This window comes from Ursus americanus, chromosome 10, assembly GCF_024610735.1.
Source record: "Ursus americanus isolate L20-20 chromosome 10, mUrsAme1.1.p, whole genome shotgun sequence".
NCBI classification, from domain to species: domain Eukaryota; kingdom Metazoa; phylum Chordata; class Mammalia; order Carnivora; family Ursidae; genus Ursus; species Ursus americanus.
In genome coordinates this window covers 2254064-2268436 of record NC_142136.1, presented here as the reverse complement: position 1 = coordinate 2268436, position 14373 = coordinate 2254064, and the positions used below count along the sequence as shown (strand labels likewise).

General features: G+C 52.3%; 1 protein-coding gene across 13 annotated transcripts in view; it reads left to right on the top strand.

Moving 5' to 3' along the window:
• Window positions 1-14373, top strand: part of ARHGEF7 (Rho guanine nucleotide exchange factor 7) — a 126485-nt gene that overhangs the window by 38024 nt on the left and 74088 nt on the right. For 5 of the 13 annotated variants that reach the window (XM_045772913.2, XM_045772915.2, XM_045772916.2 and 2 more), the window contains one exon: window positions 13880-13964. The exons of 7 other annotated variants lie outside the window; for them this stretch is intronic. In XM_045772913.2, coding sequence (XP_045628869.1) covers window positions 13880-13964 — 85 coding nt within the window. Of the gene's footprint in view, window positions 1-10460; window positions 11869-13879; window positions 13965-14373 lie in introns of those variants that run through there. One more of the 13 variants, XM_045772918.2, reaches the window with a different exon arrangement.

The window sequence follows — 14373 nt, the reverse complement described above, 5'->3', positions numbered from 1 at the left end:
TGATGTCCTGTCACATTGCGAGCCCCTGGCTTTGGGTGGGTTTGGAGGACCTGTTGGAATTCTGCGTTGGGTAGTATTGAGAACGAGGCTGAAGTATCTGGCGACCAGGGTGTAGTCCTGGCTCTGCACTATTAGATTGGTGGCCCCAGCCTCCTTTCCACCTTTAACCAAGCCACGTGAAACAGAGGGGGGGAGAATCGACTAGTACCTCCACCAGCTGTACTGAGGGATTAATTGAAGCAGGGTGCCTGAGATAACTGGGGTCCTTTCACAATTCTGGGGTGTCTTAGTGCTGACACGAGCATGACGGACAGCGCTGTCTCTGGGGGGACATGAGGACAAGTAGAGACGGCAAGGAGATGGTCATGCCTCTGAGACAGAAAGAAGAGCTGGTCTTGGTATGGCAGGAGAGTGGGGGGCTTAGTCTTGAGCATTCCCAGTGATGTCCCCCATTTTCTGACCGAGCCGCTGCAGCTGCGTTGTGTACGGTTGGCTCATTGTCAGGTAAACCCACGGCATTGGTTGAACACCACAGGTCAGTCCTTCTCATCAGAATGACCCAGCTACGTGTGCTGTGATCATGGGTTGTGGTCCTGTGGTGGGCAGGTTGGCAGAAGTCCTTCTCTTGTCTGGGGGCACGAGCTTGGAGGCGGCCAGGGGCATGTTGTCAGGTTGCTTCTGGCTGCTTTGATTCCAGTAAGACCTGTACACAGCCTTTAGTTTGCTCTTGAGTCCTCATTCTCATGTTGTGCTGCCATCTGTGGGGTGGCCCAGGTGGCCTCCCGCCCAGTGTTCCGCCAGCTTGTCCTCTGTTGCTGTTTGTGCCACCACCTTGCTGAAAAACAGCCCTGGACAGGTCCCGCCTGGTTACTCAGACGGTTGTGTCCTGGAGCGTTTCCGTGGTGACGTGAGCCTTGTCCACTTCTCCTGTCCCTCCCCCTGCTCTTGGACTTTCTGTCCCCGGTGTGTTGAACCACTCGCGATGTCCTGAGTAATAGTTGCTCATTGGCTCGCGTGAACGTGGTGGCGTGTGTTCTGTGCCAGGTGTTGCGCTAGTGGCTTCATGTATGTTGTTTACATGTAACGACTCCAGTGAGCTGAGACCCGTAGCTAGAGAGGTTCAGGAACGTGGCCCTGGCCACTCGGCTAGTGCGTGCTGGCCCGGGGTCCTTCCTGTGCCCTTCCCGTGTGGGCTGGCGGCCCCTCGTGGCGCCGTCCGTCTGCACGCTCCCCTCTGCCCCTGGCTGGCCCTGTCTCCGCCCCCCTGGGGCCTGGTCCGAAAACAGAATTTGCCGAGTGTCCGTAGCTCTGCTGTGAGGAACTGTGAGAGTGTCCTGCAGACGCTCCGTACAGTGGCTGGAATGTTCTCCGCCTCCCTATACAGAGATGGGAAGTTTCCTCAGGGCCCCCCGCCCCAACTGTGGACACCCTAGGAGGATCTAGGGAAGGATGGGCATGTGTGCGTTGAGGAAACTCTTGTTCCCTAATCTGGAAGGGGTTGTCTTTGTCTTGTTGCAAACGGGCCCTAATGCTATGGTGGTTTTGGAGACAGGTCAGGTAGAGGCATCCAGTGCAGAGGAGACGCTTGGCTGCTGCCTTCTGCACGTGTGTGGAGTGCAGGCAGGGCTGTGCTCGCCGAGGAGGAGGCCCGGCCTGCAGCGTGCTTCCATCTGACTCTTTTGGGGCTGCTGCTGTGGGCGTTGGGGCTGTCTGGGCCACGTCGGCTGACCGCTCACCTGTCTGCGGAGTTGCCGGGAAGGCTTCTCCCTAGCCTCAGATGCACCCTCACTGGCCTAGACCGCTGGGAGAAGTGTTTCTGTGTATGAAACATGCGTTCTCCTGAATAATACTAGGTTACATGTGTTTTTTTGCTTTGCGGTTGAATGGGATGGCCATGTTGGCCATTTGGCGGGGAAATGGTTTATCGAGGGTCTGTTTCTTATTTTTCAGTAAGGCCTTGTGAAACAACATCAGTCAGGACCGATGAGTGGGAGCCACATGAATCCGGAGCTCAGGCGTGAAGACTCCTGGGAGAGTACTCTGCCCAGAGAAGATGCTTGTCACTTAGTGTGCTGCCTTCCGACCTCTTCTCCTTTCTCCCACCTTGTTTGAGGCTGCTCTGAGTGTCTGAGTCCTCACTGCTCTCCTTGGGTTTTAAAAACAGACAAATTCCCTGTTGGCCTTCTGGGAAGGGGAAACCCCCTCTTCCTGACAGGTAGTTGCCCTGAAACGGGTTGCATCCCCGAGGAGCTCCCGCAGATCCTGGGAACCAGTGAGCAGACCAGTTCCCAGGGAGTGATGACAAAGCAAGACCAAACCCGAAGCCTCTCAGACCACATTTAGATAGGAAAATTGCCCTTGCTATGTTATTTTTTAAAATAATTTTCTTGCCAGAATATGTACTTCCAACGTACTTTATATTAGCGTGTGCTGAGTGTTTTCTCGGGTAGTTCAGAGAACCTCCCTCGTCTGTCCTTGAAGTGGCAGGACAGGACTCGCTGGGCATTGGCGTTTCCCCCTTTCTCGAGGCTGAGGGCGCCTGTCCCCTTCCCTTCAGGGAGGACTGTCAGGGAGTGTCCACTTGGGTTGCAGAGTGGGGAGCTTTTAAAATATGGACTCCAGGGTTCCCCTGGAGAGTTTGACTTAATTAGTGTGGTTTTTAAAACTGACCCCATTGAGTCCCTCAGATTCGGGTTTGGTGAGGCCCGAGAGCTCTGGCTGGGAGAGGGAACTGTGGTGATTCCATCCATGCTTGCAGGAGAGCCAAGGATCCTGCCCAGCTTCGGACGGGCGGTGGGAAGTGCGCTCTCCTCCAGCCTCTTCCTTGCGGGCCCGGCCAGCCCAGCGCGCAGGGGGTGGGAAGGGGGTGGGTGAGGCAGCCATGGGGACCCTGAAGTGACACGGGGCCTGTTGGGATTGTTCGTTTTGAGTCCTTGTGTGGGTGGCGAGTGAATGCTTTTATTTTCTACTTAAAAGATTCTGGGAATAGTTGGGGGTGCTCAGATGAACCTCCTAACCTGCCCCTGCCCTTTTCTTGGAAAAATTGAAGCTGACAGTGTGGAAGACTAGTGCGAGCACCCTGAGCCTTCACTCAGTTTACCATCCAGACACTTTGCCCTTTTGCTCTGAGTATTTAGGTACTTTTATTTTGCTAGTCACTTAAACTGTGTGGTAGACCTCAGGATATTTGCCTTTCAATACCTAGCACGTCCATCTTTAAAATGAGAACCTTTTCCTTTAGTTTCCAGAACAATTCTTCCACCTTTATCATTGATTAGGACTTTGACGTTTTTTGAGGAGGCCAGGGTGGTTATTATCCTGTAGAGTGCCCGTGGTCTGGGTGGCATCTGGTTCACGTTAAACATTTTAGGTAAGAATTCTACACAAGTGGTGATCCGTATTTTCATAGGTCCTATCGGGAAGTGCTTAATGTGGACCTTCATACTGTGATAGATTCCTTTATTATTTAAAGCCTTTTCTGTCATTTTGGTGGAACCTCGAGAGGGATGAGAGTAGTGTGTGTGTTCACTTTACCATCTCTGAGACCTTTCTCAGAGTTTGAGTTTTGTAATGATTGGCTCTAAGTTTTTAATGCAATGTGTTTATTACCTTTCTGGCTCTAAATGTTCACACCTAACTTATCTTAAGCTCTAGCAGGTTGCGCATCTGCCCAGAGCCCAGTTTGGCAACTAGTGGGGGCTGTTTTTTGCAGGCCTGCCTCCTTGGCATCAGCAGGCAGACTAGGGGCCTGGTGTAGGCTGGTGGGGTGCCGCATCTGTGCGGGTGTGTCTGCGACCGCTGCCCCTTCCCGCTGCCCTGCTTGCTGCGGACCTGCACACATGCATGCACGCGGCCGAGGACACATGCAGTGACTGATCTGCTTCCCGTCTTTGCTCTCCTGGGTCCTTTGTTACACAGTCTTTTGGAGCCCGGGAACCTGGTTTTCTCCTTTGTAAAACAAAGTTGGTCATGAAGTCTTCACAGCACCCAGGGGCCTCCCTGCCTGGCGGTGCTTCAGCTTCTCTCGTGGTTTCTGCTTGTGACCATTGCTCCTCCATGGAGGGTGAAGACTGACCGATGCTTTCATTGTGCTGGTTATCTTCCTGCCCTCCTTAGGATTTTGTCACCCCCCTTTTCCTGGAAACTCCCTAAAAGATGTGTCTGGAGTTTCTTTTTACATGGGTGGTCCCTGTCCTTTTTTTGTGTTTGGGCATTGATACAGTGGAAACTACAAAATCAGATAGGCTCTAGTTCTCATTTTAAAATGAATAATCGTTTGGGGGCATATTGGGTGACCGCGGTATGTATTGATAGAATCCATCGTCAAACTAATTTTATCCTGGAGCGTAGGAGTAGGCAGAATTAAGAACGAAACCTACAGAAGCCAAGGAGGCGAAATCCCTGTTGGGTCCTGTTCTTCACATATCCCCATCAGTATGGACCATTTGCATTAAACTGAAATAGCATGACTTAAAGATTCTTCTCTACTCGTCTCGTCACAAAATCAGATTCCTTTTGACAATGTGATAGGACAAAACTGTATTTTTAAACTTTGCGAACCAGACTCCAGAACTGTGCCAAAAGTAAGTTTCTTGCATCAAAAATAGCTTTCTCATAAACTCCCTGGAGGAGCTGTCTCGTGTTTGGAGTGTTAAAGCTAGGTGAGTTGAACGTGCTTGGCCAGCCGCACCTGTGGGACTCTCTCCGTTAGCCCTGAGAGCATTCCTTTCCGTTCCCTGGTGTTTTCTTGTTGGGTCTAGCCTTCGGTGTCCTCAGCCAGTGGCATCTTTGAGGTGTGTGTGCCCTCCTTGTTGAGGGCACCATGGGCCAGAGTGGTGGTGGTGGTGGGGTGCGATTAGGCGGAGTTGCTGCATTTCTTGAGCCTCGGGGGGGCGGTGTGGACGGCGGCCGAGGTAACCTGAATACTGCTGCTGCCACGTCTTCCGGCATCTCTGCAGCCTGGGCACTGTGCGGGTGGGGGCGCCCTTGTGGGTTTGCGCTTGGCGCTCCGAGCTGCTCTGCCTCCGTGGCTGTGGGCTTGTGACGTGTGACTCCAGGCCAGCCATGTGCTCCTCAGATGGCAGGCTTGTTGGCTGTGGCCTGGGGCTGCTTTGCCTCACCAGGAAGAACATTCCCGAATCTGCAGCCCACACCAAGGAAAGGAGACTGAAAAGATGGCCCCAAGCTTCCAGTTTCTGTGCTGCGGCTCTTGCTCTCTTGACTTGTTAGTTCCACCAGCTGGAGCTGTTTTAAGCCAGTTTGAGTTTCACTGGCGGTTGAAAGATTTAACTGATGACCTCTTTGTTGTGTGATGTATAACATGCTCTGTTTTTTGCTATAAAACTTGCTGCTTTATCCTGTGGGAGGTAGTTCTGATTTCCAGTACTGTCCGTGAATTTGGAAGCCAGGGTGAGGTAGGCCCACCAGTGTTGGCTGGGAGAGCCTTTCAGGTCTTACTAAGTTGGTGACCTTAGTGGGAACCCTGTCCCCCTTCTTTGTCAGGGGTGTCCCCGCTGCAGGATGGCTGCTAGACCTGACCATCTGGTTAGAAGGTGTGGTCAGGGGATGTGGAGAGAGGGGTGGCACACGAGGGTAGGGCTCCCATGGTGGGTGGACACCCCGGTGGTTTTCGAGCACTGTCCTCCCTCCTAAAGGTGGCGCCGCGCTGGGGCCTCCCCACGAGCGGCCTGGCGTGCGGGTCTGCAGTTGCGCAGCTCCCGAGTTGCAGGCACCGCGGTGTCCTGTCTGTTGCGTGCTTGCACCCCCTCTCTGTTGGCCTCACTGCTGTGCAGACTGGAGGAGCGGCCACCCTCCACAGCCATGGTTTGGACGCAGCCCCGGGGCGCCTTCAGGCCACCTCTCTGAGAGACCAGAGCCGTGTTCCCCCGGTGGGGCCGCTTGGAACTCCTGACACCTGCAACCTGTGAGGGAGCTGGGCTAAGCCTCGGGGTCTCAGTGACTTGCTGTGTAGACATGGACAAGTAGTAGGGCTCCTGGAGGTTCAGGTGGTGATGCCCTCTGCTGGCTCGTAGGGCACCTAGCACAGGCTGTGACTCGGTCCCGGGTGGGTGGGCAGGAGTGAGCTTTCAGGCTGGCTGGCAGGCAGCTTCTCCGAGGCTGCTGTAAAGCCTCTCCCTTTAGGACTTACGTGATGACCGTGTCCAGAGTTTGGGAAGGGAGGGAAATTTGTTTGCTCTGGAATGAGAAGTACTTTGTGGGGAACAGTTGTTCCTGTTTTGAATAACGGAGAAGTCTGTCTCAGCCAGCGGAGAGCTTTCAACGTTTGCCCTTTGGTGTTAACATGGCCGGACTCTCAAGTGACCTAACCGCTTCACTTATTATCTTTCGTGTGTGTGTGTGTGTGTGTGTGTGTGTGTGTGTGTGTGTTTTGAAGATGTACTCTCTCCCCTTCAAGAATCAGTGCTTTTGGGGGCAGTGCGGCGTATGGGTGCCAGGCCAGTTCTTGCCAGGTGCGTTAATCAGCAGCCCCCACGTCTCCAAGGCTTCGGACACTAGGGGCTCTCCCACCGGGGACATGTTCACTGCAGGTGAGGTGTTGCTGTGCTCTGGGATCCAGGCTGAGGCAAGGCCCAGACTGGAGCTGCTACCACTCTCCTTGAAAGGAAAAGACCAGGGAGGTTGGTTGAAACACCCCAAGGCTCCTCCAGCTTCCGCTTGGGGCGGGTGTGCCTCGTCCTGCTTGGAGCGGGTGCGTGTCTGCGTGCTCACATCTCGTTGGCCGGAGCCCAGGGAAGGCGTGGCAGTGAGTGGGGGAGCGTGTAGGCACAGCAGCTGCAGTGACCTTGAGTTAGACAAAGAAGTTCGAAAACAGTGTGATGACTGTGACAGTTCCACATTGGGTCAGCATCTGCTCTTAGCACTTGTGTCTTTGAAACCTATTTATTTTACAACAATATTCTGTTGGTTCAGGCTTTCCTGAAAACCACAGTGGCTCCTCCTAAAACAGTCCTCCTGTATCGAGGTAGAGGTTTATGCATTTGGGTGCTCTCGCGGATACACACGGGGGGTCACCCTCCTGGCACTGCCCTGCCACATGGATGCTGGTGATGCTTGCTTGACCTGTGTGACACAACCCCATTTTCCTGTACAGGCGAGCCTTCCTGATTTCTGGTGTTCAGGGGCTAACCTTGGTATTTAAATGTGACCATATAAATAAGGAATATGTCAAAATAGAAAATTTTTAGAGGACTACCAGAAGTTAAGGCTAGGAAGGTGAATCTGGGCCAGATATTCAGGTCTTTGATGGCCTGTGTCGACCCTTCTGGTGATGTCACTGACAGTATTTCTGGGGATGAGTGGTCAGCGTGGTGGGTGCTCTGAGGAGCTGGTTCCTCTGGTCCTCTTCCAGGCAGATTAGGGAGGGACGCTGGGCAGGTGGCCTCTCAGGCCAGCTGGTGTCCTCCTGACACAGGTGGCACACCTTCTCCCTGCTGCTTTCCGTCTGTAGCTGAGTGTCCCCACATCTGAGACCATACCTATTTGTCCCCTTCTTTCCGAAGCCCTTTCTGCTCTCTTGTGGCAGGTGCTAGTGTACCAGAGCTGCTGGCGGCCTCCGGCCTTTTCCGAGGGCAGGCTGCCGCTCGCGTGTGCGTGCCTCTTGCCTGCAGGTGGGAAGGGGGTCCTGCCAGGTCTGTGGCACTTTGCTTTGCCCATCTCCCTGTCATCCAGAGCCTGGAGCCTCCTTTCCCTGGAAACAAGTGTGCAGAGGAGTGCCTTGCTCCTCCTTTGTGGCCTTGTGCGGTGTCTCCCCTCTCGTGCAGCCTTTACGAAAGTCTCAGAAAGGCCACCTTGTGACCCTGCCACCCTTTACCCTGCTCCCCCACATTTTCTCCTCTGCTAACTCCTTGGACCCTGATTTGCCTTTCCTCCCAAGGGCTGGTCATCCTTTAAGTGGTGTCGTGTGTCAGAGGTGCCCTTGCAGGTGGGCTAGTGGAGTCTTTGTTCCTCCGGTGAGGAAGGTGGTGTCCAGGCCGTGCAGTGAGCTTCCACAGGCCGGCAGGCCCGTGCGCATGTGCTGTCCTGCCTTGCCCTTCATCCTGGTTTGCATTGGGAGCTCCTAGATTTGGGGGGGGCATCTAGCCTGGTTTGTCTGGGATGGTCCTGGTTTACATCTGCTCTCATGGACTAACTTTCCTGTTCTCTCAGAGTGACATGGGGTGGCCGGCGACTGTGTGTGCCGCAGCCTGGCTTGTGTTCTGTCTGGTCTCCACTTCATGTCTTGCCCGTTCTGCTCTGTTCGGAGCCCTTTGCATCAGTCTCCCCTTTCTTTCAAATTGTACCTTGTTGGGGGACATCCAGGACTAGCCGGTGTTGGTAGAGAAACAGCCTGGAGCCTTCGTTGGTAGCTTTTGGTGTCAGCTGGCTTAGTGATGTGCTCTTTTGTTGATGAAGCTCAGTCTTCGAGTGGAGTTGGAGGACACAGCTGCATCCCCTCCGAGAGCCGCTGTCCACCCTGACATCACCGCTTGGCCAGGGAGGTGTCCCCAGGAGGTGTTCACTGTCTGTGACGTTCTGTGCTGCCTGCCCGCTGGCCTGGGGGCGTTTGGCCAAGCCTGGGGGAAAAGTGTTCTGATCTCTTAGAAAGACGATGGCAGGGGGCGCCTGGGTGGCGCAGTTGTTAAGCATCTGCCTTCGGCTCAGGGCGTGATCCCGGTGTTCCAGGATCGAGTCCCACGTCGGGCTCCTCCACTGGGAGCCTGCTTCTTCCTCTCCTACTCCCCTGCTGTGTTCCCTCTCTCGCTGGCTATCTCTCTGTCAAATAAATAAATAAAATCTTAAAAGAAGAAAAAAAAGATGATGGCAGTGCCCTGCTCTGATTGAATCGAGGAGAGTATGCTCTTAGTTAGAATCTTTTTGATGTTTGGCATCTTCCCCTGATAAAGGAAGTCTTTAGTTTTGGGGTGATTCTGTCATGTCTGTATGTGCATGTTTCTCTTCAGACTTCTCTGCCTGTAATTGTACTTCTGGAATACACTTTCATCAACTTGAATTTCGGAACTTTTTATCTTAATTTTGTGTTAATCTCCTGCTTTTTTTGGTGGAGGGATTGATGGAGAAAGCCACAGCCTTTGTTCCTTGATGGGGTAGTTTTTGGTAGATTTGTGGTGCCGTCAGAGCTCATGCCAGAGGCTGCAGCTGTGAGGGAACCCCACATTCCTTCGGGTATCCAGCAGATCCCGAGTTGGGGGCCAAGATGTAGGTGAGCACCGTGTGTAGCTGGCCTGCGGCTGCCGCCTCCACTGTGCCGGAGTCCGGGGCAGGGGAGGCTGGCCCTCTTCGGGCTGCAGACTGTGTGGGCAGGTTCCTAGCAGCCCCTTCCTGGTTGGGGAGGCGGGACCCCCGACTGAGAGTCTCAGATTTAATATCGTTTCCCTCCTGTTGCAAGGAGATCTGTCTCCCCAGTCAGGCCCACTAGCCGGGATGCTGTGGCGGCCTTAGGGGGCAGCACTTCCTCCGCTGCTGGCGGCGTCTGTCTGCTCTGCATGAGCCCCACTCACAGCAGCTGCCCTGAGGCTCACGCTGCCTACACCCCTACCTCTGCCGCCTGTGCTGCTTGGATTTGTGGTTGTTTCCCACTGTGTTAAAAATGCGCTGGGGTGAGGTTGACCATGATTCCCGCCCCAAGAGTTAATTGTGTGAAAGGGCTTTGAATAGTTGAGTGTTGGGCAGACAGTGCAGGGAGTGACCATTCTGTGGAAGCATTCGCAAGGGGGGTGGCTGTTTGGTGACAGGGAGGAGTCCCAGGCAGCAGGTGCAGTTCGTCCCCACTGTGAGCAGACCCGAGTGTAGGCCGGTGTGGGAGGGGGCACTCTCCTCTTCTGGGCTGGTGTATTTCTGTCCAGGAGCCTCGGGGTGCCACAGTGTCCACGCCGTCAAGGTGGAAAGGTGTGAGCAAGAGAGCTAGTCTGTGAGAGGCAGCAGCTTTGAGGATGGGAACCCAAGCACTTTGATGGAGTGGGGTCATCTCCTGTGGGAGCCGGAGCTGAAACCTGGCTGGTGCAGAGCAGTGGAGGGCGGGGCCAGAAGGCGCATGGGGCCGCCCTGTGCAGCATGTGGTATGGACACCTGCACTCCCTTCTCTGGATGGTCTGTGAGGTGTCTGTTCCACAGCACCCCCAGTCATCCAGGATGCTTTTTTCTTGGTAGCTGTGTTTTAGAAAACAATTTTCTTTGGTAAAATGTAGTTACTGATATGTCAGTTTTACAGGAAACCACAGGCTTGGCGTACCTGATTCAGAGTTTTCATTTTATTTTATTTTATTTTATTTTATTTATTTTTTAAAGATTTTATTTATTTATTTGACAGAGACAGCCAGCGAGAGAGGGAACACAAGCAGGGGGAGTAGGAGAGGAAGAAGCAGGCTCCTAGTGGAGAAGCCTTATGTGGGGCTCGATTCCAGAACGCCGGGATCACGCCCCGAGCCGAAAGCAGACGCTTAACGACTGAGCCACCCAAGCACCCCTGATTCAGAGTTTTTACACCTCGTTCCTTTTCCAGAATGCGAGACATTTGCACGTTGCTGCTTCCTATCCTTGTCATCGCCAGTGTGTGTTCTTCCTTCCCATGCTAAGGGCGAGGAACCCAAGGTGCTGAGGACTTCCGTGCCTCCCGTCATCTGAGGCTGGAACAGGCAGGGGGGCAGCCTTCCAGCAGAGCAGGGTGGGCAGCTCGCCCTGGTGAGCCCTCGAGGAGGCGCTGTGGAGAGCACCTCCGTGCCTCACTTGCAGCTCTGCACCCTTCTGTCTGCCTTTCCCTGTGGTTTATGTTTGCTGTGTGTCACTCTTGGTTTCTTTTGACATTAAATTTACTGATTTTTTAATATTTTACTATTTTGGGGGGAAACTGGTAGGATAATTTTATTTTGAGAATATTGGATTCCGCCGTACATTTAATTCACTTAAATGTGAAGGTGAGGTGAGTTTTGGCAATATGCTTTTCCAAGGTCTCTGGGATATTGAGTGTTCCGTCCTTGCTGTCCTTATGGTCATGGGGGTGAGCCTGCCTGGGGAGAGGATTCACACCTTCCTTGTCTCTCCAGGGGCATGTTTCTCCCCCTGAGCTGGGCGGAATTGCCTGGGGAGTGTTAACATTTTGATGGGAGGTTGCTCCTCAGAGATGCTGATATAATTGGGCTGGGATTTGGCTTGAGTATCTTGGTTTTCTAAATTCCTGGAGATCTACCATGCAGCCCGCCCCGAGAACCACTGCTCCCGGTGCCACCTGAGGAAAGGCGGACCTTGGTGTTTACTTCCTTCCCTCCTGCTGGCTCGTGACCCCAGCCAGGGTGGGCATGTGCTGCTCTTTGGGCACCATGGTTCGGCCGTGAGGTAGGGCGGGTGCCCTTGGGCACTGAGTGCCCCCGGGTAATTTAGTGTGCTGAGTGTCCTGGTCCTTCTCCACGTGGACCTACTTTTGCTGAGATCTTTCTATAAAAGTCCTCACAAGACTTTGCTCCTGTTCCCATAGTATAAACTATATACTCGAAAATTTTTCTGGTTTTGGTTTCTGTTGAACAGATTCCTGATTCAGGAAATAGTCTGCTGTCTCTTTCTAGAGAAGGGTTTTAGTCAGAACATTTCCTTGATCCAGAATATGTGTTTTTTCTCAGTGGCAAGCACTTGTCTCCTCTCATTGTGTAGTTTCCTGTTAAGAAATGTGGTACACGTGTGAATTCACTTAAGTTCTGATGTCACATTGAAGCCCATTGGCGGGCAGCTTCAGCCAACCAGAGGCTTCCAGATATCCAAGTAAGAAAGATATATAGTTCTGGAATAACAGGAAACTTCAGTTTTCAACATCCTGTTTTTCTGGGTTTTGTGACTTGCTGCTGCCTCACCACAATGAAGGTTAGTAGACTTTTTATGTAGAATTCTTCTCGTAGAATGCCACACATTTAATTTTTCTATCTCTAAAGTGAGAGCTTTAGAGCCGAGAGACCTGCAGATGAGCTGCTGCTGCATGTCACAGCTGTGCAGGGGTGTTCGTCTTCTACATGTGAGGAAGCTGACGCCTGTTGAGGTTAATACTCTTAATTCTCTAAAAAACAAAAAACCCAAAAAACAACTAACACATTAAAAATGTAGGTGGATGTGTCAGCCTAGATCGTGCTATCACTTGGCTTGGAATTTCTTGAATATCACAACAAATGACTCGTATTCTGTGTTGCAGAAGCTGATTCTAAAGATGCTCTGTTCTGAGGCATACTTTTTACGGGCAGGGGCTGGCATGAAATCCGCCTTACCGTGTGTGTCCGCTGTAAGAGAAACGGCGTCGGGAACTGTACAGAGCGCGTAGATGCGGCCACACTTACGCGCTAGGGCTCCGTTCAGTTTCTTTCAGCATTTAGAAAGGCAAGCTGTGTGTTCAGCTCCTCCCTTGACTCCATGACTTGATGGCCTCCTTTCTTGAAGTTTTTTCATTTTTGGTTTTCCTTTTGGTTGCCCATGTTTAAATAAACCCAACCTCATGATTTTTACTCATTTCAGAAATTAAATACACAAGACTATTAACTGAAGATTTTTTGAGGGAGGCAGCATTTAGATTTGGAATGGCTTCTCTTAGCAGCTCTTGACATCAATGTCCCTTGTAGTGACATTTAACAACAGAGGGTGGATGGGTGGATTGATTGGTACATTTTCCATTCAGCAAACATTGGAGTTTTTACTGTGGGCTGGCCATTTTGCTAGATGTTAGGTGTCGTGAAATCTGGTTTATAGATTTTACAGTGTAGGGCGGCATACACTCTTGGAACATAAAGTTGTCATTGTTATGAGTGTACTGGGAGAGCCTGGTTAGGGCACCTCACAGGAGAAGTCCTGTGAGAGAGTTAAGGGATGGGTGCTGGGAGGCAGGAAGGAGACGGGGGTTCCTGGCAGGATGTGTGAGATGGAGGAAGGGGAGGGCGGGGAGGGGAGGAGGTGGCAGGCAGCCTGGAGAGGAAGTTGGGGCCCTCCTCCTGCTACTCCTTCCTGGGATGACTGGTGATGTTTGTGCATTCCTGCCCCATTGTGAGAAACTTGGAAGGCTGTTGACACGATTTACGTTTGGGTATCTAAACACATCTTTGTTATCGACATCTCTGAAAGAAATCTTTTCATTATTTTTCTGGCGCAGTTGTAGGTGATTTGACTAAAATTTTTTTGTGGAGGTTCCTCGGTGATCAGAAGCTACATGTAGTCTTCAGGCAGTATTTGGGAGTGAGATCTGTGTGCACTGGCGTGTGCGCACACATCATAGAGCAGCTGTAAGGTATCAGGCGTGTTATTTGTGTGTGTGTGCGCGACAGTGCCAGGACCGACTCTCCCGTGTGCCCGCTCTGTAGTGGCTGAGGTCGGAGGAGACGCAGACTACATAGTCCTGGTTTGGCCTCAGGGCTGTGCCTGGAGGGTGGAGGTGCCCCCTCAGAGCTGTCCCCCTTCTGGAACCTGCTTCTGTTTTCCCTTCCTCGTGCTGTCGGTTCTGGGTTTCTCTTGGCTGTGCCTAGCTGTGACACGGACTGTGGCTGGGACAGGATTGTGAAGTCAGCTCAGCCCCACCGAGGGCTGGCAGCCACAGCTCCCTCTCTGGGTGGGCTCCTCCCCAGCTCGCTAAGGGGTTTGGGGACATATGGGGAGTGGATGGTTATGAAGCTGGTCTCTCGCCGTGTCCCGGACCAAAGCGTGCCTGCGTGAGGAACTGTGGTGGGACCCCTGCCCCTCCGCTGGAAGCCGCGTTCACTGGTCTGAGCCTTCGGGTCGGGCTGCGTCTTTGGGACTTGCACAGTGGATCCTGCCGTGGTCCTCTCATTGCTGTGAGAACTACGTTTATCCTGCACCCGACATATAAGACCCTACTAACTTGTTTAATTTTTCCTTTCAGACATTTGATGCAAATGATTTGTATCAGGGGCAGAATTTTAACAAGGTCCTCAGTTCCTTAGTGACTCTAAACAAAGTAACAGCAGGTAAGAATTTTTTATTGAACTTGAGGGGGTGGGAAGACAAAAGGGCAAAAACATTTGCTTTTCAGTTGGCAAGGCAAAAGTGAGCACTATTGAATTGTTAAAATAAGCTATCACATTACATATTTGGTTGTAATTTTTGCTGTGATGTGCTTTTCTTATTTGATCAAAGTCTTCCTCTTAGGTCCTGTGGTGGATAGCAGGTGTTTTCCTTTGTGTGGGCGGAAAGATGTCTAGTTGAAATGATAGTAGAGGAGAAGTGTTTTTCACGTGGGCAGACTCATGGGCTGTCTTGGAGCTAGAAGCACTTTCTCTGGGTTTTTATTAAGATTATGCTGATTAAAGCTTATGTCTAGGGAGCAGATCCAGAGACTGTTTGTGAGGGGTGATCATGGCCAGGGAAGTGGCCAGT